This window comes from Loxodonta africana, chromosome 18, assembly GCF_030014295.1.
Source record: "Loxodonta africana isolate mLoxAfr1 chromosome 18, mLoxAfr1.hap2, whole genome shotgun sequence".
Taxonomy (NCBI): Eukaryota; Metazoa; Chordata; class Mammalia; order Proboscidea; family Elephantidae; genus Loxodonta; species Loxodonta africana.
This window is the reverse complement of record NC_087359.1, coordinates 25,125,746-25,150,322: the sequence shown is the minus strand read 5'-3', so window position 1 is coordinate 25,150,322 and position 24,577 is coordinate 25,125,746. Positions and strand designations below refer to the sequence as shown.

Genomic DNA, 24,577 nt, shown 5'->3' with positions numbered 1-24,577 from the left:
GTAATTCAGTCACACAACTTCCTTTTAGTGGGTGAAAGACCGAACCAGTTATTGTGCGTTGAACTAAAAGTAAAGAGCTCGTGAATGCTCTCACTTTTCAAAAGATTCCGTTTGCTAGTCGTCGATATGATTTGATCCCTTGTGGACATAAAACCCAGAAAACAAAACCCATTGCCATCAAGCCGATTCCAACTCATAGTGAACCTATAGGATGGAGTAGAATTGCCCCATAGAGTTTCCAAGGCTGTAATCTTTATGGAAGCAGACTGTCACATCCTTCTCCCGAAGTGCACTTGGTGGGTTCAAACCACAGACCTTTAGGTTAGCAGATCAATGCTTAACCAGTGCACCACCAGGACAAAAATGTTGAAAAATATGCTTTTCAACCTCTACCCAATTCCTGGATATCCGAAAAAAAAAACCATTGCCATCAAGTTGATTCCAACTCATAGCAACCCTATAGGACAGAGTAGAACTGTTCCATAGGGTTTCCAAGGCTGTAATCTTTACAGAAGGAGCCCTGGTGTTGCAGTGGTGAAGCACTCAGCTGCTAACTGAAAGGTCAGCGGTTTGAGCCAGTGAACCTCTCTGCGGGAGAAAGATGTGACAGTCTGCTTCCATAAAGATTTACAGCCTTGGAAACTCAGTAGGGCAGCTCTACTCAGTCCCGTGGAGTCACAATGAGTCAGAATCAACTTGGTGGCAATGGGTTTGGTTTGATTTTGGAATCTTTCCAGAAGCAGATCACCACATCATTTTCCCAATAGAGTAAGTAGGTGGTGAGTTCAAACTGCCGACCTTTTGGTTATTAGCCAAGTGCTTTAACCACAGTGCCACCAAGGCTCCTTTTCCAATTCCTGGATACTTGTCCAGAATTGGAACATATTTTTATAACTGGCAGACCTATTAAACCTAGAGGAAGTGATAACTGAGATTTTTGGCTTTCAGGTAACTACACAAGAGATAGCCGTGGATGCAATCGCCGGGGCTGCACTGTGGACGTCTTCCAGCAGGTTTGAAGATTTGGATATTGTAAAGTTAACTGTGAGATCAGTGGCATTTTTTAAGACTTAAAAGTATGTAATGAAGATCATAAAAACATGCATCATTCACACACTAGTGGGGTGGTTTTATTTGTGTCTGCCTAAGTTATTTTTTTTAACATCCCTTTATTTCTGATTTCCATATTTGTGTGCATTGGTGTGTGTGCTGAGTATTGCTTATGTTGGGAAGAGAAGTGATTTCCTATGATCTGCCTTGTTAATGCTTTTGCATAGATTTTTACCAGTTGCATATGATCAAAAAATCACGCTTGTAGTATCATATCAAAAAATTTTAATGTGTTTACATTGTTTTCATGTTCATATATTAAAAAATTATTTTGTACTTATCAATATCATTTCTACTTTTTATTGCACCTCATTTCTTAAAATAAGTGTGACATTTACGTGGTATTTTTCCCTAGAAAATACTGTCAATCTCAAATTGTATTATGGGGAAAAAATACCTATGTCATGTCAAAGATTAAATCCATATTTAGTGCATGGAGCTGGTGTTTAGAATAAAATCACTGGGCCATCTGCTGTCAGTCCAAGTTCTTGTCTTGTTGGTCTCCAGTCAGAGCCTTGGGACTCCAGAGGCAGCATAATATAAGAAATGTATGTAGCAGCTTTGTTTCTTCTTGGTCTCTCCTTTTATGTGGTTATTTTAATTGTAATATCAATGTATACTCCTTAAGGAAACCTAAAAATGTAGTGGTGTGTTAAGAGGACACTCAACACGTTGGCGAGTGATTTTAGAATATGCTGCAATCTGTCCCATTTTCAAGAGGGTGCCTCCTAGTCAAGAGAATATGGCGTTGTTGCCGTGAATGGATGGTTGGATCTGGATACTGATAAGTAGATTTATGCTGATTGGTCAACCCTGATTTGCCAAGGAAATTTGGAATTGCAGTAAAAAGGACCAGCAAACAGGAAACAACTGATGCTCCAAATTCTTTGACTGCATTGTGGTGCGTGCCATGGGCCCTTTGAGACACTCTTGAAAAATCTGGCCCTCGGGAAGGGCTGCAATCATCTGGCTTACTGTAAAAGGGCAAGGGTAGAAAGTTTATTTACACTTTTCCAGAAATTTTTTCTCTTTCCCACGCCTATGTCTGTTGTTTGCTGCCCAAGGGTGAATTGCCCTTTTTTGTCCTGTAACTGAGACAGGGAGATGATAAGGAAGTAACAGGTTTTACGGCCACTTCCAAAGCCAGGACTAGGATCAGCATAAATACCGCTTTGAGGCCGGCCATCACTAGGAGGCGTCCCCTTCTTGCCCTCAGTCTTCTCATTGTGCCCGGTAAATGTTCAGACCCTCATCCTCACATCTCTGCCGGGAATATAAGCCTCTGTCTTTCTTGGAAGATCAGGTTTTTCTTAAATATACAATAAATTATAGCAGTAGCTTTAAAAAGAATCAGGAAAAAGCAAAATCATAGCAGATGCCATTAAAACCACCTAACAGTTGAGGACCATTGGTTCTCAGACTGTAATATAGTGCTCGGAAGGGGAAGATTAAGTCTACATGATTAATTTGAAGTACTTCTGTATAAAAAAAAATCTGTACAGGCCATGAAAAACAGGTTGAAACTCAACAGCTTTCATTAGCTGGGTTATTAGCTGCTTGAAGTGAAAATGCTTTTGTGAATTGTACTGCATGCTGGAATTGGAACTCCCACTCAAGAAGGTTTGTTTTCCATGAGTAAATATCAGGAGGTGTTTTGGAAAGTTGCCTGCTACTCTTTCTTTTCCTTATTTCGAGGGTTATGAAAGTACAAACACTGGTGAACCTTTGACATTACCCAGATCCTGTTCCCCCCCGAAGCGTGTCATATGTGGCAGAGAGTAAACAGAATGGAACTCTCGGTCAGCTTGATTACCTGTGATAAGAAGAGGTGGCTGACACTAATGTTTTTGTGAAAGTTCTCTGATAAAAGAGGAGAAAGAAATTGTATTTGGCGTGTTTGAAATTCCTTGTTGAATTGAGCACTGAGTATATAAATGTCCACGGGGAGGAAAAGAAGAAGCAAGTGCTGAGGAGATAAATTATAAACATTGTGCCTTATTATGAAATCATCTGAGATTTCATCCTTTCTTTTATCTGGTGGAAAATTAATTGTTCATCACAAGTGCCTAATTTAGTTACATCTCAAGATGTTATTATTGGCTGCTGTACCTGAATCATCCACCTGTGCCTTTGACATTTCAGCATATGATTTTCAACAGGTAGTGGCTGGTAAAGCACTGGGAACGAGCTGAGCCAAAGAAAAGCCCTGGGATGCCAGTGTTCTGGGTCCTCTGGGTGTTATCACCCAGTTAAGGAGCCTGAGAGGAGAGGGGTTGATAATAGCGTTAACTCTGCTGTCACCGCCTGTTCGTAGTTTTGAGTCCGCCATTTCTGCGTCACCAAGCAGTGAGCACTTTCAGGGGTCTGACCTCTGATTTTGCAACCTCCTCAGTCAACAATGAACTCCTCAGAGGGCAGCCCTCAAGGGGCACAATGGAGAAAAAGGAAGACTAAGATGGAGGGACAGAGGATGGATGGCTTGCTCCATAGTTTGGTGGAAGAAATGACTGTGACTCAAGAGCAATAGCTCAAATTCAAACACTCTCCCATAATGTCACATATTAACAGTGGTTTCTTCAGAAACAGGCGTACGCTCATGGTGGTGAGCAACCTCATTAAAGGAATCCGCAGAGAAAGTACAGAAAGAAGCAGCTGGGAGTTTGAATTACCAATTAACAGCTCTCTGACTGAAGTGTACCACCATCCGTGGAAGGCAGTGGTGGGTTAGCTTTCTTTCTATGAGTAAAAAGGAAAGGTAAAATATCAAAAATGGTGGGAGAAAAGTTTCAGAACACAAGGTCATTTTAATTCATAGTTTCTTTAAAAGAACTATCTCTTCTCAGCTTTTATATTTTGTTCAGAAAGGTCGTTTCTTTTAAGCCTTGTCATTAAAGAAGGTTTGCTCTTTAAAGTGAATTATCAAAGGGTGTGGAAATTACAAGTTACTGAAACTAAAATGCATGATCAATTTTAAGTCAGCTAACTAAAGCCTACTTAAAATTGGATGTGCTTTTGTCCTGGCAGCCCCTTTGATAAAACCAGAAAAAAAAACATGGTTGGTCCATTCAAAGTAGGAAAAGAAGATAATTAGATAAAACTTTTTTTAACAGTTGAAGTGGTTCTTGGGTTTGAAGACTTGATTAGGAAACAGTGGCATAGGCTGTAATGGTATTTGAAAAGTAAAAAGGTGAATATCCCAGATTCTGACCTGTTTAGTATTATCATTCTTCATTATATTGTTTCAAAAACTGAATCAAACTTCAGATCATATCATTTACCTCTCACATAGAAGAAATATGTGACAAGACTGAAGCATCCCTCAACAGTATCTACTTGAGTTGAAAATTCAGTCTTCCAAACATTTCAGTTTTGTAGGCAAAGATTTCTATCAGGCAAGTGTTTTAAAACTAAAGGCCCAAAATGCTGCTTATACATTCTGCTGTTTTCAAAACTGAAGCTTAGCCTAAACTTCAGACTAACGAATACTCTTATATCCTCTTTGGGTATCTACCATTTTAAGGGAGCGCTCATGGGAAACAGCTAGTTGGGCATCTAGACTTTACCATGAACAGAAAGAGAGGGCTACCTAGTGAGAAGCCTGATCTATTTAATTAGCTAGCTTATGGTGACATGAAAGAAACCATCTTGGCCATAGACCTTCACCTTAACAGGAAAGAAAATTAGCTCATAGGTGAAATCTACCAATTAGCTTTTTTTCCTTAGGCGACTCCCTTTACCTATCTAGGCCTCATTTTTCTAACCTATAACATAGAAGGGTACGACACGATCAGTATTTCCCAAATTATACCATTTCAACTGTCTAATTCAATGTTTCTCAAACTAATATCCCATCAAGCCCTGTTCTGTATGATTTGCCTCAGAAGAGGTGTTCAGGTATCAAATACATTTAGGAAATAAATGTAGCATGCTATCTCCTCCTCCTGAAGACTCACATTTATATCATTCACTCATTCCATTCCTTTAATAAATAGTTACTGTTGCCTGGTGTGTGCTAGGGAACGCATTAACTGCTGCAAAACTTACTGGTTTGAAACAATAATGTATAATCATCTCTCAGGATACTGAGGTTTGTCCAGGCTCAACTAGGCTGTTCTCAATTGGTCTTATGCAGATGCAGTCAGAGGTTGGCTGGGGAGGCTCAATGGGCTGGAAGCCCACAATGGCTCACTCACATGTTGGCACCTGATTCTGCCTGTTGGCTGGAGGTTGTGGCTGTGAGGAGCCCTCAAGAGCGAGTCCAGCAAGAGACCAGATGTGGAAGCCACTAAGGTGTGGGCCCATAAACAGGCACAGAGTCACTTCCGCCATGTTCTGTTGGTCAAAGAAATGACAAAGCCCACTCAGAGTCAAGGGGAGGAGACATGAGCCTGACCAACATCAAAGAATTTGTGGCCATTTTTAATCTACGTCCTCCTTTGGTAAAGAAATCTATTTAACTTTCTTTAATCTGGAATTTCGTCAAATGACTTGAGCATAGAACAGTTTTTTTGTTTTGGGGGAGGTTCTGTGCCTCACTTATTTCATTGCAGAGCTCTATCAAATAATAGTTTGAGAACCCCAAATCTTAAGTGATTGCTAAAAAGTTCCTTCCTGTTCAAAAATTCTGTCAGTCTAGAATTTTGTATTTCTACAAGCACATGTTAAATTAAGGATTTAGAAACATTGCTTGGGAAGCCCTGAGTTGGGAACATTCAAAAAGACCTGTGTGATTCTTTGAAACGGTAGTCACAACCATAGTTGAATGCTTCTGTAAACTCTTCTCTGGGACTTGGTACGCATTGCTTGTCGTAATTATCTGAGCAAGTATATTATTATAAAGGCCCACCAAAACCCATGCCCTGAGCTGAGGATGGTTTTTCCTTCTTTTGTGGAAATATCAGCCACATAGAAGGATGTAGACTTGATGAGCCTGTGAGGGAAAATTTCCTGAATCAAAGAACACTTAAGAATTACTCAACTAAGTAGAGCACAATCATCTAGATAAACAAATGAATCAGCCTCCCTAATGGCCCCATTAGCTTTCTCACCACTACAGCTGAGTTGTCTGTCTTTATCCCGCTTATCCTATCGCTTATCCTATCGCCTGTATCTCACTGTTCTCAGCCTAAGCCTGGGCGGGGAATATAAAGAAGTCAACAAAGGCAAACATGGAGAGCAAGGCTGCAATCCCATCTTTAGCTCTGAATGTGCAGCTTACTAAACAGTGGAGTTGACCTAGTGGTCAGCATGTGTTTTGAAAATATGGGAATGGTTAGTTTGTCCAGTTCTGCTTGGCAAGCAGAGCCTGAGAATTTAAGGATGCGAGAAAAATAGAAAAGATGCCATTTCTCTTTTGTTGTTGTTGTTGTTGTTGTTGTTAGTTGTCCTTGAGTCAGCTCCAGCTCATGGCGACCTTATATATAACAGACCAAAACATTGCCAGGCCTGTGCCATCTGCATGTTCTTTGATATGTGTGAGACCTTTGTTGAGGCTATTGCATCAATTCATCTCATTGAGAGTTTCTGTCATTTTCATTGGCCCTCTGCTTTACCAGACACAATCTCCTTCTCCAGCCATTGGTCTTTCCTGATTGTGTGTCCAAAAGTAAGCAAGACACAGAGCTTTCCTGTTGTATTTCTTCTCCTAACAGGATGGTGGAGGGTCCTGAGAACCTTGCAGTTTTTGCAAAATTTGTTTGACATCAACTGTTGTTGTTCTTAGATGCCGTTGAGTTGGTTCTGACTCACAGCAACCCCGTGCACAACTGAACGAAACACTGCCCAATCCTGCTTCATCCTCACAATTGGTGCTATGCTTGAGCCCATTGTTACAGCCACTGTGTCAGTCCATCTTGTTGATGGTCATGCTCTCTTTCACTGCCCGTCTGTTTTACGAAGCATGATGTCCTTCTCCAGGGGCTGATCTCTCCTGATAATATGTCCAAAGTATGTGAGACATAGTCTCACCATCCTTGCCTCTAAGGAGCATTCCAGTTGTATTTTTGTGCCTTCCAACTTGAGGGGCTCATCTTACAGCACTATGTCAGGCAGTGTTCTGCTGCTATTCATGAGGTTTTTACCAGCTAATTCTTTTCAGTAGACCACTGGATCCTTCTTCCTGGTCTGTCTTAGCCTGGAAGCTCAGCTGAAACCTGTCCACCATGGATGACCCTGCTGGTATTTGAATACCAGTGGCATAGCTTCCAGCATCACAGCAACATACAAGCCCCTACAGTATGAGAAGCTGACAGACATGTGGGCAGTTAATACAACATCAACTGAGATTTCTCTATAAAGCTGGTTTGCATTTCCCAGTTGTGCTCTACTCGAGCTGACTGAAGCTGCCATTTACCTGACACTGACCCTGACGTGTTCCTCTGGTATGTATAAACTCCATTCTAGGCCACTTTCCCCTGAACATATTGGCATTTCCCAGCTACCACAGTGTCACAGTCCTGTGTGAAATCCTCTTCAGAACTGATCATTTGGCCGGTTGCATATCATTGTGTTTGTAGTAAAAATATTTATCCAAGCATACTATAGTGCTACTGTGTGAAGCCTGGGGGTATTGCCTCCTCCTGTCTCCACCTGCTCCTCCTCTGAGTTAAGGATCTGGTGTACTTTTTCTGCCTAGAGTGATGTTTCTTGCACTGTTAGGGAATCTTTCTTTTTCTGAGTTCCCACTTGTGTTATCTGATTTTGTTCTTCAGTGTTTTTTTATTTACACATTTCAGCATGTGAATTTGGAAGGTACTAGAACACAAATTCGGTGGATTAGGGGGATTTTTTTTCCCCCTTTAAAATCCTTTCTACAGTCTTATTTGGAGTCTGTGTGTGTATATGTGTGTGTGTGATAAGAAATCCACACATCTTCTAATGCCAAAAAAAAAATTTTTTTTAATATTTTTAAATAGGCTAACGAAGACTCAAATCTCCCACTGCTGGCTGTGCTATTGGGTACTTTGTCTAAAATGATATAACATCCCTCTGATTTTTTTATTGGTAAAGGAGAAAGATACATTGGCCCCATCTCCATCTCAAGTTGTAATTATTGTGTGCTCTGTGATGCCACCTCGAACTTATGAAGAGCATTCCTACTTCTTGAAAACTATAGACTGAGCTGCAGTCTTCAAAACATGAGTAAATTTGCTCAAAGAGAGCTAGGAAATATTTATTCATTAAATATTCTGCAGACCATTGCTGTATTTCTGTCCAAGGAGCTGATCTGGGGGCTGTGAGGCCTACAAAGATAAACAAGACTCACTCCTTGCCGATAAGAGCTTGTAATCCGTGAGGGAAGATAAGACAGATACAGAAAAAAAAGGATAAACAAGAGAGAATGTGATCTTTGTATAAGGAAAGTGCCAAACATGATGGGAATTCCAAGGAAGCAGAAATACTTTGAAAGAAAGTCTTACAGGAGGAGATGGCATTTAAGCTGGACTTGGGAAGAGGAATAGCATTTCAATAGGTAAAAATGTGGAGAAGGGCATACCAGATGGAGTCATAGCCAGTGAAGTGGTTCAGATCATCTAGATCATGAAGTGCTGGAAGAAAAGTAGTATGAGATAAGATTTAGAAGACGTCTTAGAGTCAGATTATGAAAGACAACGGGAACTGTATTTACTGAGTACCTACAACCACTGGTCTGCTGGGCTAGGCCTCAGGACATGTTAGTTAAGGGCTTTGGAGTCAGACCTGCATTTGTACAGGTTGCTTACCTTCTCTGAGTCTTAGTTTCCTTATCTTAGAATATGGAGACAATAGTAGAACATGGTTATAAAGATTAAATGAGATAATGCATACAGAGGTCTAACGTGCAATACACATTCAACAAATGAAAACTTTATTTTATGGCAATCCTCAATAATTTCATAAAATTAGTATTATTTATACTTGAAGAAACTAAGGCAAAGAGAAGTTTGGTAACTTGCCTGGGGCCACCTGTCCAACATGTGGTGGGAGAGCAGAAATTAGAACTCGTGTCTCTCTAACTTAGCCACTGTTGTTCATTGCACTGTATTCCATTGCCTCCATGGATGAGGAGAAACTTGAACTTCGTTTTATAAGCAACAGGGAGTGATTAAAGGGCTTTGAGCAGGGAAGTGACACCACTGAAAATTACTCCATGAGTGTTTGTCTAGCAGCAGCATGAGGTGGGATGGATTAGAGGAGACCAGAGGCTGGAGGTAGAGAAAAACCTAGGAAATGAATACAGTATTCCCAGAAGTTGGACCTTGGCTCCCACGAGAGAAATGTCTCTCTGTAGGTGGGAAATGTCTCTCTGTAGGTGGGAAGTAGGTCAAAGATGCAGCAGCCACATCGCACCTGAATGCATGAGATGTTCGTGAAAGAGAAAGGAACAAAAGTGGGGCCAAGTTTTCTAGCCTAAAAAAATGTATAGCACAGATTTGAGTGGAGGGAAGAATGATGAATGTGAGTTTAGACATAATGAGCCTCATGAGGCACCTGGAAACCTGGGTCAGGTCCAGAGATTTGCCAGTCCAGAATATCTAGGTGAGAGTTGATGCTGGGAGAGCTGACGGTGTCAGCAAGGATGGAAAAGGGTTGGGGAAACAGAAAAGGAGATGGAGAAGAGATAGGAGGGAACCAGGAGGGAGTGTATCATTAGGGGAGTCAAGAAAAAGAGTTGAAAAAAAAGAGGAGTAGGGGAATGGGCAGGCTGGTGAGCAGGATCAGACACACGGAGCTCCAAGGAGGATTAAGAAGACTGCTGAACCCACTCTTGGGGAAGAAGCAAGGGCGGTGATGGATTAGAGGAGACAAGCTAAGATCCTTGAGGGTCCAAACGGAAGGGCATAGTGGCTCCCAGACATCTAAAATCATGAAATAAGGGATGGAGAGCCAGGTACAGACGTTTTGAGAGCTCTTTAGGGATTGGAGGCAGGGTTCCCCCTTTTATTCTAAATCACAGTTTACAGTTAGCGATGGTTCCACCAGACACTAAATCCACAAAACACTGGAGCCCGTGTGGAACAAGCCATGTGAGTGGGTGTCCTGGATTATTTATGAAAGTTCAGGGTGATGTTTTTGAAAATCCAGGTCTTCTCTAATCATCCAGTGTGCACCAATTTGTAAATTTTGTAGAATAGCTAAATGAAGTTAGTCATTTTGCAAAGTAGCCCTTGGGATAAATCATGATAATAAAGTTGATTCCCTATGAGTGAAGCTTCCATACACTCAAATATTTATGTATCTGATCCTTCCTGACATGAAACTCTGAAATTATTGCTGGTGTCTGGGTATTTTTTCCCTTACTAACAACAACAAAAAGTCAACTTTAACTTAAGTTGGTATTAAGGTAGAACTTAACCTTGAGATTATATACGTGTGTATATATATATATATAAAATCACAAAATGGCTCTTTTCTGTGCCCAACCCCCTAGCCCAAACACGGTACCCAAACCAAACCCATTTCCGTTGAGCCAATTCCAACTCATAGGAACCCTATAGGGTTTGTAAGGCAGTAATCTTTATGGAAGCAGGCTGCCACGTCTTTCTCCTATGGAGCAGATGGTAGGTTTGAACTGCCAACTTTTAGTTAGCAGCCTAGAGCTTAACCAGTGTGCCACTAGGGCTCCTAAAACATATACACACATAATAGTTCATGAAAACTAGGCAAACAATGGTAAACACGTTGTTGGTCAGAGGAGATGGCATAAAAGAAAGAGCCATGTAAGGGCCAGTATGAAGACTTTAGTATTGAACACCAGAAGATGAATCAACTTTTTAAAAAGAGAAGTTAAACTTATGGAAATTCTGGAAATACAGGCAAGACTTTCCTATGACATAGAAGCATCTTGGTACCCTAAATTTCTTTAATGGGTTTTATAAGTCCTCGCCACAGTGTCTGGAAGCCATAAATGTCTTCCTTTCTTTTTTTATAGCCTGGCATGAAAATTTCCATTATGCCAACACCGAAAGTTATTCATAGGGACTAAGAAAGAAAATAAATCGAGACACTGTAGTTCTACCAAACTGAGCGTATAGGCTCACTTTAGAGGAAGAAAGAAAAAAGGACTTTTTTCTACTAAGAAAAACCAAGAAGAGGCCATCTGGGCACTCTCTAATCGCCAGCCTGGCTGAGGCAGGGAAAGCAAGGGGAAATGTAGCTGTTTCAGATTTGCTGACTGTTCTCCAAAGAGGTGGCAAAGGGAACCCAACTTTTCCTGGGGCCCCTGAGCTGTTAGGAGAATTCAGTCAACTTGAGCTGGCCAGACCATGGCTTCCCAAGGGTATAGAGGGTAGAGTTGCCCACTGGGAGTGTCTGCAGAGGTGACTGTCTTGAGTAAACGTTCCAAGAGTGGAGAGGCTGGACCACCACTAGCCTAGCTCTGGGTTTTTCAGTCATAGGACATGCCCCTCCCAGCTACAAAAAGCAAGGTTGAGATCCAGTTGCAGTTGGAAAGTATGGCAGTATTTAGCTCGCCCACTGCAGTGTAGACAGTGAGAGGGAGGTCTTTAGACATTGAGCCAGGATTTCTCTGCTGGCTGGTATCCTGGAAGTGGTGCCCCTCTTGTGCCAGATGGTATCAGCTGGAAGCAAGCCGAGAAATGCCACAGGTAATTATGAGCTTGATTTTAGAATATTTAACCACCTGCTGGCGAGGATGTGCTTTTCATCCAGGCACTTCAGAAACAAATGGAGAGGATCCCAATGCAGGAAAATTGTAGTATTGTGGAGAGTTCTAGAAATGTATGGAAAACTAGGAGTCACATTTATTTATCTTCTGAGAGGAGCATTTGGAACAAAAATAATTGAAGTCTTATTTCAGATTAGCTTTACTATAATATAACTTAAATAATTTTATTTCATATACTTTGATTATACTACAATTCCTACTTGATCATTATGGTTTTATCTGGATTCATAAAGTGATTGTACCTAACCTTAAGGGTAGCTGAATTTTATTGTACCTTCTAACCACGGAGAAGAGAAAGCATACTTGTACTGTGATTAGGGGCAAGTTATTAAATATTTTATTGTGAAAGTACACTTCACAGTACTTTATTTAAGGCAAGAGGTTGTATTGATAGCCAAATTCAATTTCTAATAATTGAGGTAAGTATTTAACTTTAGGCTAGCCATTTAAACTCTGTATGCCACAGATTCAGCATCCAGGTAAGTAGACAAGAAATAATGACAAACCAAAAGCAAACTTGTTGCTATCCAGTCAATTCCAACTCATGGCAACACCATAAGTTACAGAGTAGAACTGCTTCGTAGGATTTTCTTGGCTGTAATCTTATCATTAAAATCTAATGACCAAAGACCAGACAAGTTGTGGGATGATACCAAGGACATCATACATAAAGAAAGCAAAAGGTCATTAAAAAGAAAGAAAAGACCAAATGGATGTCAGAAGACACTCTGAAACTTGCTCTTGAATGTAGAGAAGCTACAGCACATGGAAGAAATGGTGAAGTAAAAGAACTTGAACAGAAGATTTCAAAGGGTGGCTCAAGAATACAAAGTAAAATATTATAATGAAATCTGCAAAGACCCGGAGTTAGAAAACCAAGAGGGAAGAACACTCTCAGCATTTCTCAAGCTGAAAGAATTGAAGAAAAAATTCAAGCTTCAAGTTGCAATATTGAAGGATTCTATGGGCAAAATATTGAACCACGCAGGAAACATCCAAAGAAGATGGAGTGAATATACAGAGTCACTGTCCCAAAAAGAATTGGTCGACATTCAACCATTTTAGGAGGTAGCATCTGATCAAGAACCAATGGCACTGAAAGAAGAAGTCCAAGCTGCACTGACGGCATTGGCAAAAACAAGGCTCCAGAAATTGATGCAATACTAACTGAGGTGTTTCAACAAACAAATGCAGCGCTGGAGGTGCTCTGTGTCATCTGTGCCAAGAAATCTGGAAGACAGCTACCTCGCCAACCAACTGGAAAAGATCTGTATTTGTGCCCATTCCAAACAAAGGTGATCCAAAAAAATATGGAAATTATCGAACAATATCATTAATATCACATGCAAGTAAAATTTTACTGAAGATCATTCAAAAATGGTTGCAGCAGTACGTCGACAGGGAACTGCCAAGAGTTCAAGCCTGATTCAGAAGAGGACATGAACAAGGGATATCATTGCTGATATCAGATGGATCTTGGCCAAAAGCAGAGAATACCAGAAAGGCATTTACCTGTGTTTTATTGACTATTCAAGGCATTCAATTGTGTAGATCATAATGAATTATGGGTAACATTGCAAAGAATGAGACTTCCAGAACACTTAATTGTGTTCATGAGGAACCTGTACGTAGGAATCAAGAAGCAGTCGTTCAGACAGAACAAAGGGTTACTGCCTGGTTGAAAGTCAGGAAAGGTATGCGTCAGGGTTGTATCCTTTCACCATACTCATTCAATCTGTATGCTGAGCAAATAATCCAAGAAGCTGGACTATATGAAGAAGACCGTGGCATCAGAATTGGAGGAAGACTCATTAACAACCTGCGACATGCAGGTGACACAACCTTCCTTGCTGAAAGCGAAGAGGACTTGAAGCACTTACTGATGAAGATCAAAGACCATAGCCTTCAGTATGGATTACACCTCAACATAAAGAAAACAGAAATCCTCATAACTGGACCAATAAGCACCATCATGATAAACAGAGAAAAAATGGAAGTTCTCAAAGATTTCATTTTACTTGGATCCACAATGAATGCCCAAGGAAGCAGCAACCAGGAAATCAAAGAACGTATTGCATTAGACGAATCTGCTGCAAAAGACCTCTTTAAAGTGTTTAAAAGTGAAGATGTTACTTTGAGGACTAAGATGCACCCAACCCAAGCCATGATATTTTCAGTCGCCTCGTGTGCAGGTCTTTTGCAGCACATTTGCCCAGTGCAATACATCTTTAAACCTGTGTTTACTATGGCCTATGCAGTTGAATATACAGTCTACCTGTTCAAGGGCAAGATTGGTAATGACTCATCTGACTCCATCTGCAGCTTAGGGAAAGAAATAGATCTTTTTTGCAACACTTAATTTTTAAAAATTCATCAAATATTAAAAGGTTTTCATGTTTCACTATATCTAAGAAGAAAAAAAGTGATATGCAGATTCTCAAACTAATAAGAGTCAAGAAAAGCCATAATTTTGAAAATAAAGCATTTAGTTAAAAGGAAGACATCTCATTTGATTGTGACCACAATCTTGAAAGATGTAAAAAATATTTGAAGGATGTGAAGAGCCAATTCCTTGGTTTTGAGAGAATGTGATAGGCTCCTTTATGAGGTGGAAAAAAATTTGATAGCATAGTAGAAACCTAGCCAGATGCAATGAATTTGTATGCCCCAGAGCCAACCAGTAGTTTAGGCAACGGAATCAATTCTCTGTGAAACACATAAAGACAGGAAAACATTTTCAGCACCAACAAAGCAATGTTTCATCACTTCCAGAAATGAATTTGTTGGTTTGAGGTCAAAGTACAGGGGAAAGCCTTAAGAACCTATTCAGAAGCATCAAAGAGTTCTACAGAAAAGTCAGTGAAATGGAGCAAGGAAACTTTCTGACTTCCAGCAGATACTACTCAATGAATTTCTAGAGCATTCATGCACATCAAATCCACATTATCTATTTTCTAGAGATGACCCTGATTTTAAACACAGTTTCAAGGCTGTTGGAGCAATGAAAAAGGCTAATATGAAGATGTTATTTTCTGTCCAATGTCACTGGACTCATATTTTAAGAAAACAGCCAGCCTAGCCCATGAAGAAAGTCTTCAAAAAGGAACACTTATGATCTAGTTTTTATATTGATTATTGGTTTTACATATTTGGTGAGTGTTTATATAAAAAACATTTGCTTTTTAATTTATTTTTGAGATGACTTTTGTGTTTTTAATGTTACTAACCAGGTTCTGGAAACCCTGGTGGCGTAGTGGTTAAGTGCTACAGCTGCTACCCAAGAGGTCAGCAGTTCGAATCCGCCAGGCGCTCCTTGGAAACTCTATGGGGCAGTTCTACTCTGTCCTGTAGGGTCGCTATGAGTTGGAATCGACTCGACGGCAGGGGGTTTGGAAACAGGTTCTTAAAAATGAAACCTTAATTCGTGACAGGGTGCCTGTGAGAAATAAGAATAATTCAACTTTTTACCAGCTTGGTAACCAACTAGGTTGTGGAGGATCACTTGCCTTCAGTTAGTGAATTTGGGGCCAAGAATTGTTATATACAGTTCTTCTAGCCTTTCAATCAAACATGCAGAACTTTTAATCCTGATAACTTAGCCCAAAGTTAAAGTTTACCTAGAAGAGTATTAAGACTGGAGCTGTGGGGTAGTCTGAATTAAGAAAAAAAAAAAAAAAGTTGTGCTAAATCAGGGACTTGCCAAGAACATCTCTGAAACGTTCCTTCCCTAAGATTAGCATAGCAACTGACCCATGTGTCTGCTCTTTTGCTTTCTAAAGAATTATCTATTTCAGGGGGCTCATTTCAGGATGCCAAATTGGCTAATCACCAATCACATAATCATCCGATGGAAGAGGATTTTCACCCCCCACCTTCTCCCACCAACCTCATCGTGGGGTATGGTCTCTGTCAATCAGACACTGTTGGACTGAGGCCATCCTTCTCTATGGTACAGCCTAGCCAGGTAACCATGACTGTGCAGACTTCAAGGTTCATCGATTTATTCTATAATATCTTCAAGACATACCCATTCTGTGTCAAGCACTGTGCTAGACACTGAGAATGATTCAAAGATGCATTAGACACAAGTCCCATGCCCAAAGAGGTCATATCTAGTATTAAAAAAAATAATAATAAGGTGTGTACAAAAATACCCGAAATGTATGTTGTATTGGGTAGTAAGTTCTTAAGAGAGTTCTGAAGAAGAGTCCAGGAGAACTGGTCCCTCCCACTCTGATAGTTCAGGGGTGGGCAGCAGTAACCCTCTAAACTTTTTATGGAAAAATGTGTTCCATCGGGGAGACACTGGGTGGAGGCAAGGTTGGCCACCCCTGTTTCCCAGCCACTGCATGCATATACCACCATTCTGGAAGAAGGCTCTACTTCATTTTCTCCGGTGCAGGGGCCATGGACTTCAGTGGGCCACGATGGGAGTAAATGAAAGGCCACTTTCTGGTTAAAGCTGACAATCCCAATGTTACGGAGAAGAAGAGGCTCAGGTTATAGAGGTGGTGGCTTCCTGTTTATACACACTCTCTAGAAACCTATGGCTGAGCAGACTCATTCATAGATGGCATTAAAAGTCAGATTTACAACACTGTGCGGGAATGCTTACCCACTTCACCATTAGTCACACAGTAGGCACAGAAAGAAGTATTCTTTGAATTCAGAGAGAATTCAATTCCATTCCATGGAGTCTGACCAAAGTTAGGGTGGTCTAGAAAGCCCCTTCATCACGCTAAGAATGTGCAGCCTTTGCCTATGCCCCAGCTTTGGTTTGTAACCCAGTCTGTGACTAAGAGAATCCCTACCTGTAGTTGGGTTTGTTAGACAGCTCCAGGTTTGAGTCTTTACTTGACTCTTATTTTCCCTCTGAAAATTCAGATTCCCAGGGATTTACACCAAATCTAAGATAAGCAAGAGAGATCTCAGTTAGATGTATAGCTTGGACTGGGAGACCATTTTCCAAAAATGTGCTCAACCATTTTATCTCATGGATGTAAAGCAGAGGTCAGCAAACTTTTCTATACAGGGCCACATAGTAAATATTTTCAGCTTTAGGCCATGTGGTCTCTCTTGCAACTACTCAGTTCAGCTGTCGTAGTGTAACAGCAGCCATAGAACTAGCCGGTTGGCATTCCAATAAAACTTTATTTAAAAAATAGTTGGCAGACTGGGCTTGTCCCACAGGCAATAGTTTGCAGAGGATTGATTTCTCTAGTTGTATGCCCTTAATTAGAAACTTTTTAGGCTCACAGACTGTTCAGGTGGCCAGAGGTCTTAAAGGTCATTTCTGGCACTCATCCATTGTGGAATGAATCCCTGGATGAATGGATGGGTAGATGGTTGAATGGTTTGATGGATGGATGGTTAGACGGATGATAGATTAGTGGCATCCTAGTCCAGCTGTCTGTGGTTGATTCTTCTGTGTCACCAGGTACTGGTCTTGACTCAGCTAAATACTTCTGATGAAAAGATAAAGTTTTTATTCCCCAAGGTAATCCATTTCAGTGTAGGAAGCCCTTCTTGTTTGAAACTATTCTTAAATTGACTCAAAATCATCCTTCCCATAACTTCTAACCACTAATCCTAATTCTGCTCTTTGGAGATAACCAAAGCAAAACTAATTCTTCTCCCTTATGACAGGCATTTGAATATTTGAAGAAGGCTGTCAGATGCCCCTCTATTCTTCATCTATGATGAAAAATCCTCAGTTATTTTAACAGTTCCTATGTGACCAAAAAAAAAAAAAAAAAATTTTTTTTTTTTAATGTGACATAGTTTCCAGACCCTTTATCACCCTTGGGGAACTCATTGGTCACACTTGAGTTTGTTGATCATCCTTTTAAAATGTGATGCCCATTGGACACAACCTTCTACACATGGTCTCATGTGCTCTCCTTCCCTTCAAACAAGCTTTTCAAAATAGTGATCTACTTAGGTCTCCACTTCGTCACCTCTCATTTACCCCTCAACCCACTGCAGCCTGGTCTCCAATGCTAATAACTGCTTTGAGACTGCTCTTGTTAAGGTCACATAATTGTCAAATCCAAAGGCATCCCTCAGTTTTGCCTCACTTGCCTTTCTTCCATATCTGACTGCATTAGCCACTCTGCTTTCTTAAACTCTTCTCCCTTGGCTGGTTTCCCACCTCCCTATCTGCCACTTGCAGCCTCCTTCTCATCTTCTCTTTTTCCTTAAATATAGGTTTCTCTAGACCTCACTCCCTGTGTGATCATTTCCCCATCCAAGCCTTCAGTTCCTAGCCATCAACTTACAACCTCCACCCAGTCCCCTTTCTAGTACTCAGACTGACGATGGATTTCTCCACATTCTTGTCCAGTGTTCAGCCAGTGTGCAAAATGTCCAAGATGGAACTTGTCATCTTTTCGAGTCACCCAAGTCAAAAGCCTAGCACACCCCTGAATCCTGTTTCTTCCTTCATCCTTATATCTAATTTGTCACCAACTTCTGCAAATTCTACTTTCTAAGTAGCTTTCTGGTTCCTCTCCATCTTCACTGCCATAGCTCAAACCTGTATTGTTTCTCAACTGTTGCAATCACTTCTAACCAGCCTCACCACTCTACCAGCCGTTTTTCCCACGACCTCCACCCTATCTTCTAGAAACCCAGCTCTGAACCTGTCATTCCCCTGCTTGCACTCCTTAATCTCAGTCTTCAAAATAGAGATCATTCTCCCTGAAGTAGCATTCAGTGCCCTTGGCAATTTGAAGACTCCTCCTATTTGATGCCCTGATGGAGGATGGGCACAACCCTAGTCACAATGTTGTCTTGCCTTGATGTCTTTCCCTACTAGATTGTAAACTCCCTAAGAGCAGGGATTGTGTTGTTTTCATTCTTGGTACCCAATAGGTGCTAACTGAAGTATTTCTTCAGTGAAGGAGCCTGGCCCCTGGCACTGCCTCTCCTGCTCCATTCACACAGGCAGCCCTGCCATCTGACATGGCTTGCAGCTTCCTGGCTGGGCCATGTGGCGTTCCTGGCATTGCCGCATGCCATTTTCTCTGTCTGGATCACCCTTCTCCAGGCAACCTTCTGGCTAAAGCCCACCCATTCCTCACAACTCAGCTGTGTCAACCCATCTGGTAAGCTTTCCCTGTTCCTGCCTCACCACATCGGTAGAAGCTGCCTCTGCTCTGATCCCTGCAATGCTGCCTGCACATCTCTTATAACTCTTAGCATACTTGGTGATAACAGTTAGCTTAGTTGTATCTCTCACTGGACTGTGAGCATCTCAAAAGCAAGGATACAGAATTTGAATTGGCACGTGAGAGACTTTCAACAAATGTTTTCTGAGCAATGAATGAATGGCTGTTACCTCACTTGATCTGGATAGTATAGAGATATTACTGCAGCTTGAGGCAGACTATACTTTTCTGAGGAGCTCCAAATCTCAAAATGCCAGCCACACTCACGGTCCCCTTTTGAGAGGACTGCTCTTCCCCACAGCACCGGCTCCCACCACAGCAACCCCACCCAGCCCCTTCCCACTCAGTCAGGGACCTGTGGCCTTGACTTTAGCAGGGATTGGAGCTAGGAATGAAACCCTGGTGGCGTAGTGGTTAGGTGCTATGGCTGCTAACCAAGAGGTTGGCAGTTCAGATCCGCCAGGCGCTCCTTCGAAACTCTATGGGGCAGTTCTACTCTGTCCTATAGGGTTGCTATGAGTTGAAATCGACTCGATGGCAATGGGTTTGGTTTTTTTTGGGGGGGGGAGCTAGGAACTACCAAGAAAATGGGGCTGTTCACAGTGGGAGCTGAAAGTGCAAGGTAGCCATGAGACAGAGGAAGGACCACTTGAGATGTCAGGAAGCTGAAGTTACGAGGAAGCAAAAGCTCAGAGACCAAAAGAGAATACATGGAGAGAGTGAGGTAGTCAGTGAGGAGATGTGACAGCATAATGAAAGAGAGGGAGAAAAAAGACAGGCCGTAGAGCCCCCTAGATCACCACATGTGTCTCAACAATGCCCCCCAGGTGGTCTCAGCTGTCTCATTGTCTCCACTTCTGTTGACCTTGTAGCCAACCAGGAGTCTTTCCTCCTAAATGCAGGACTTTGCTTTTATCTTTTAGAAAAAAAACACTTAGCTTGCTACTTTGACCCAAGGCCCTTCATTTTCTCCAGAATTGGACCCTAACATCTCGTTGTTACAAATGACTTCTCGGTGTCTTAAGAATTAGAAAGACACACTACCTCCCCTTTCATTGGGCTATCAATTTACTTTTTATAAAAATGTTGTTCCATCCATTAACTGAACTTATTACCTCAACAGTGTGAATAAATCCTCATAGCTGGTATTGTTAACCCCCTTTTTACAGGTGAGGAGGCTGAGAATCACTAACGTAAAGTGATTTTTCTGAGATCAAAGATCAGCTATCTAATGTCCAAATTAGGGCTAGAACTCAAGTGCTTCGTATCAAAGCCTCTTTCTCCTATTGCATGACCCTCCCTCCCACAGCACACCCTGGAGTATTAGACAAATTCATTGAACCTTGTGGTAGGATGAGCTAAGCCATCTCTCCACCCAGTGGTCACACTTGGGCCAGTGTCCACTTAATAGTTTCTTCACCGTTTATGTATTTTGTGGTCTAGAAAGGCTAAAAGGTCTAGCCCTTAGCAGCCTTGGGAGCAGTATCTGTTTGGAAATGTGCTATAAGGCAACAAAGCTTAATTTCATAAACCATCTGATAAGACATTTTACAGAACAACCCTTGGCCAGAGTCCCAAAGAGTGGTATGTGTAAGAGTCTGCTCTTGGGCAAGAGTTTAAGAAATGGGAATTGCGAGAGGGGACTCCTGGCACCGCTTCCAAGTGGCTTTTCTCTCTGATCCTGAGCAAGGCCTCTTCCATTCCCAGCACCTTGGTTTCCTCTCTATTCACTGGAGAGCTGTCTTCCCCTCTCAGCCGTTGCTGGAACTGCATAAAACAATTCATTCTCTTTGGAATTTCACTTCTTTTCCCACTATTTGCAAGGTTGTAGTAACCATCTGAGGTAGGTCTTTGCCATGAAGGTATTGGGGTCCTTATCCCTGGAAATTTTCAAGCAGTGGTGTCAGGGAAGCAGTAGGAAGATGAAAGACTGCATTGTGCAAGCCTTTGATCTGTATCTGTCAGGTCCTTTGTAACTCCCAGATTGTATGACAAAATCTTAGGATGCAGATAAGTAGCTAATCTTGGGCAACAGGAGGGAAAAGTGTGAAGCAACCAGACAGATCCTTGGTACTCAGCCAGATGTCCTCACACAGGGACATGATTTAAACTGGATGCCTCAGAAAGACTCTGACACGTCAGGAATTGGCTTTTCCACTGCTGATGTCTCTGATTTTCCATACAAAGATGATGGAAAAGTGACTGAGGAGAATGTGAATGGAATGTCTCTGGTTCCTGGGCTGGTCCAAAATGCAACTGAAGGAGGGAAACACAGCCTCCTTTTTCCAAGTTCAGTTCTCCTAATCGCTGAAGACATACTCAAAATGTGACATTTCATTTTTTGCTTGAGATAAAATGCTCCAAGATAGGATCATGTGCGAATCCTATCTAAGGGTTCAGGGTCTTCTGGGCCCCTCCTGAGTCATCCGAGACAGGGTTCCTTCAGAATAAGTCTGGAGTTCCCATCTCTTTATTCACATGGGTGAAAAAAGGGCACAGACAGTTTTTTGGGAGAGCCAGAATTTACTTGCTGGCTCTGTATACTCTTGAACATTAAACATGCAAACTATGAACTGAAAACGAACTTTCACTATTAAATCAATTATAACCGGAAATCATATCTTTTCTGAGAGCAAGCCATTTTTACAGGCATTTCTTCGTAAATCCCACAATCATCCTATGAGTTAGATATCAAATCAGCTCTACTTTATAGATGAAGAAATGAGGCTAAGAGGTTATTTCCTGAGGAAAAACACCCATGGTGGCTATTATGGATTGAATTGTGTCCCCAAAAAACATATGTTGAGGTCCTAACCCTTGGTACCTGAGAATGTGACCTCATTGGGAAATAGGGTCTTTAAAGATGTTATCCGTTAACATTGGGTCATATTAGGAAAGGGTGGGTCCTAATCCAATCTGAGTGGTGCCCTTATAAAGGAGAAGAGACACCGAGAGACAGAGGAAGGATGGCCTTGTAAAGGTACATCTGCAAGCCAAGGAATGCCTGGGGCTACCAGACACTGGGATAGACAAAATGGGATCTTCCCTTGGAGACTTTGAAGGCAGCATGGCCCTGCCAACGTGTTGACTTGAACTCTTAGCCTCCGGAACTGTGAAACAATAAATTTCTATTGTTTTAAGCCACCCACTTTGTAGTATTGTATTACAACAGCCCTAAGAAGCTAATAGAGTGTTGGAGCAGGGACTTGAGCCCAGGTCTGTCTGACCCTAGACCTTTCTACTAACCCTGCTATTGTGGACAGTGATTCTCACCTCGCTGCACGTTAGACTCACCTGAGAAGCTTTCACAACATACCCAGGCCCCTATCCCACTCCAGACCAATTAAATAAAAGTTCTGAGGTGGGGCCTGGGTAAGTTTTAAAAGCTCCTGGTTGATTGTAATGTTCAGCTGGGGGGATAACCACTGTGAGCCAGGGAACTTTCCATCCAAGATTTGATAGAGCTGTACAAGAAGATAAAGAATGGAGAAATGAATGCAAAAAGAATATAAAAGATCCTACGAACATTGGAGAACCAAATGCCCTGGGAGGAGGAATTCTACCCCAGATGCACCAAAACTGGCTGCAGAATGAAGGTTTCCTTGAAGCTTTGAAGCGTTTTGTGTTGGACAGAAGTAGACAGACACGGTGCTTGTTGGAATGAGGTTTCTATGAACTGTGGAAAAGGCACGTATCTCTCCACCATTGATATTTTGGGAAGGAAATCTGTGAAGGCAGGAGGTCCCCTTTGTGCAGCTTGGTGATTTGGCTGCCTGTGGGTGAGAAATAAGTGGTGGAAGCCTGGACTGCCTCAGTGTCCGGATGCCAACTAGTGTGAACTTTCAGCTGCTGGGGTGGTGGAATCTTTCCTGCAGACGCTTTTACAGCTCGTTCTCCCTTGCATTGGGAATGAATTAAGCAAGTGCTTAGCCCTGCTTATCCCAGCTGATCTGAGGCTTCCCGGACTGTCCAGCTCTCACAAGAACCTGTAAAGTCGCATCAGCCGGCCCCTGGGCGCCATCAAAGAAACAAAGGCACTGTCCTCATGACCCCCTCCTCCCTGGTAAGCCTCGCTTTTTCTACTGTTGTGTGCTGTCGAATCAATTTCAACTCATAGTGACCCCTTATGACAGAGTAGAACAGCCCCATAGGGTTTTCTAGGCTGTAATCTTTATGTAAGCAGATTGCCAGGTCTTTCTCCCGAGGAGCCAACAGGTGGGTTTGAACTGCCAGCCTTTCAGTTAGCAGCTGAATGTTTAACTGTTGCACCACCAGGGCTTCTTCACTTCCTCTGTCCGGCTAAATGCAGTAGGGCCTGGCACGGGCAAAGCACTCAATCGGTGGTGACAAGGAGAACGAGGAAACAGGGCAGACATTTACTTCCCTGGTTTCCTTCTCTGCTTTGGCATCCTGCCTGTCCTGCTGACCAGGGTGCCTCAATGCCAAGTTCTCAGGAATAAACGGGAAGCCCTGAGTCCAGGGCCACTGAGCCCAGGGCCACCTGGATTAGGCCCCTCCCACTACCATGCCCACTACCTGGCGATGGTGTCGCACAGCCCAGACTTTCCCTGGCCACTCCCTTCACTCACCGCTCAGCTTGGGATTGGCCCTCTCCTTTGGCCAGGGGGCAGTGGGTGCTGAGGAATCTGCTCCTCTGAACAGCATGCCAGGCAAGGGCACCTGCGTGGCCAACGCCAAGTAGCCAACCTAGAGCCTTAGCTGGCATGGGATCCCAGCTGCGCCAGTGACTAGCTCTGCAACCATGGCAGGCTTTGCTCCACTGAGTTTTGTGTCCTCTGCACTATATCAGGGACATGACACCTACCCCATACAGGGTCCTTTCAGGCCTAGCATAGGACCTGGCCCAGTAGATGCCCTCCACCCCAAATCAACCCTCTAATATGTTACTCCGCCAAGGTGACCCATCATCAAACCCAGATGAAGGACTTACATCTTCAGAGACCCAAGATGAGAAGAAGGCTGGGGCAGGCAGGTCAATTAAACAGATGTCTTTTATCAAAACCCCTAAAATTAACTCCTATAGGAAATTCCCAACTCCTTCCCCTTCTGAGCTCCTACCCCACCCTCAGCTTGTCCTCAATTTCACTCGGGTGCCCATCCTTCCTCCAAATGTAAAGCATTTTAGGATCCATCACCAATTACTCCCAGATCCCAGGGAACATTGTATAAAGTGATTCATTTAAATAGGGATCCCATTATACCATCCCAATTCATTGTGTCTTCGTAATGACCAAAGGGGACAAGAGGTTGAGATGAAATTTTCTAATTGAAAATCAATGGGACTTTTCAAACTTCATTTTAAAGTTCTTTTTTGAAAAAGTGGTGAATATTACATGAAATCCACAATGCATATAGCCAGTTCACATGCCTCTCTTTCGGTGGCAGCATCTCTCATGGGGGACCTAAGTTTGATGGTGGCTCCCCAGTAATAAATGGCCCTTTTCCTTATGGATTTGGCCAGTGCTGACAGAAGAGAGGGAAGGCTAGGAGTCAACTACCCTCAGCCCACTGCCTATGAGATTTAACCCCCCATGATCTTACCCTTTGGGAAATAAAGAGACATTGCCCTGAAGTACCATGGAGATGGAGATTTAAGGAATTTCACCCCAAG

At 42.3% G+C, this 24,577-nt stretch overlaps 1 protein-coding gene across 11 annotated transcripts in view; it reads left to right on the top strand.

Annotated features, from left to right (window-relative positions):
• Positions 1-1,831, top strand: part of CEP112 (centrosomal protein 112) — a 462,579-nt gene extending 460,748 nt beyond the window's left edge. For 3 of the 11 annotated variants that reach the window (XM_064270861.1, XM_064270866.1, XM_064270862.1), the window contains one exon: positions 949-1,817. In XM_064270861.1, coding sequence (XP_064126931.1) covers positions 949-952 — 4 coding nt within the window. In that variant the 3' untranslated portion in view covers positions 953-1,817. Of the gene's footprint in view, positions 1-948 lie in introns of all 11 variants that reach the window. The other 8 variants (XM_064270863.1, XM_064270864.1, XM_023556970.2 and 5 more) reach the window with 5 other exon arrangements.
• The last annotated feature ends 22,746 nt before the right edge of the window (positions 1,832-24,577 follow it).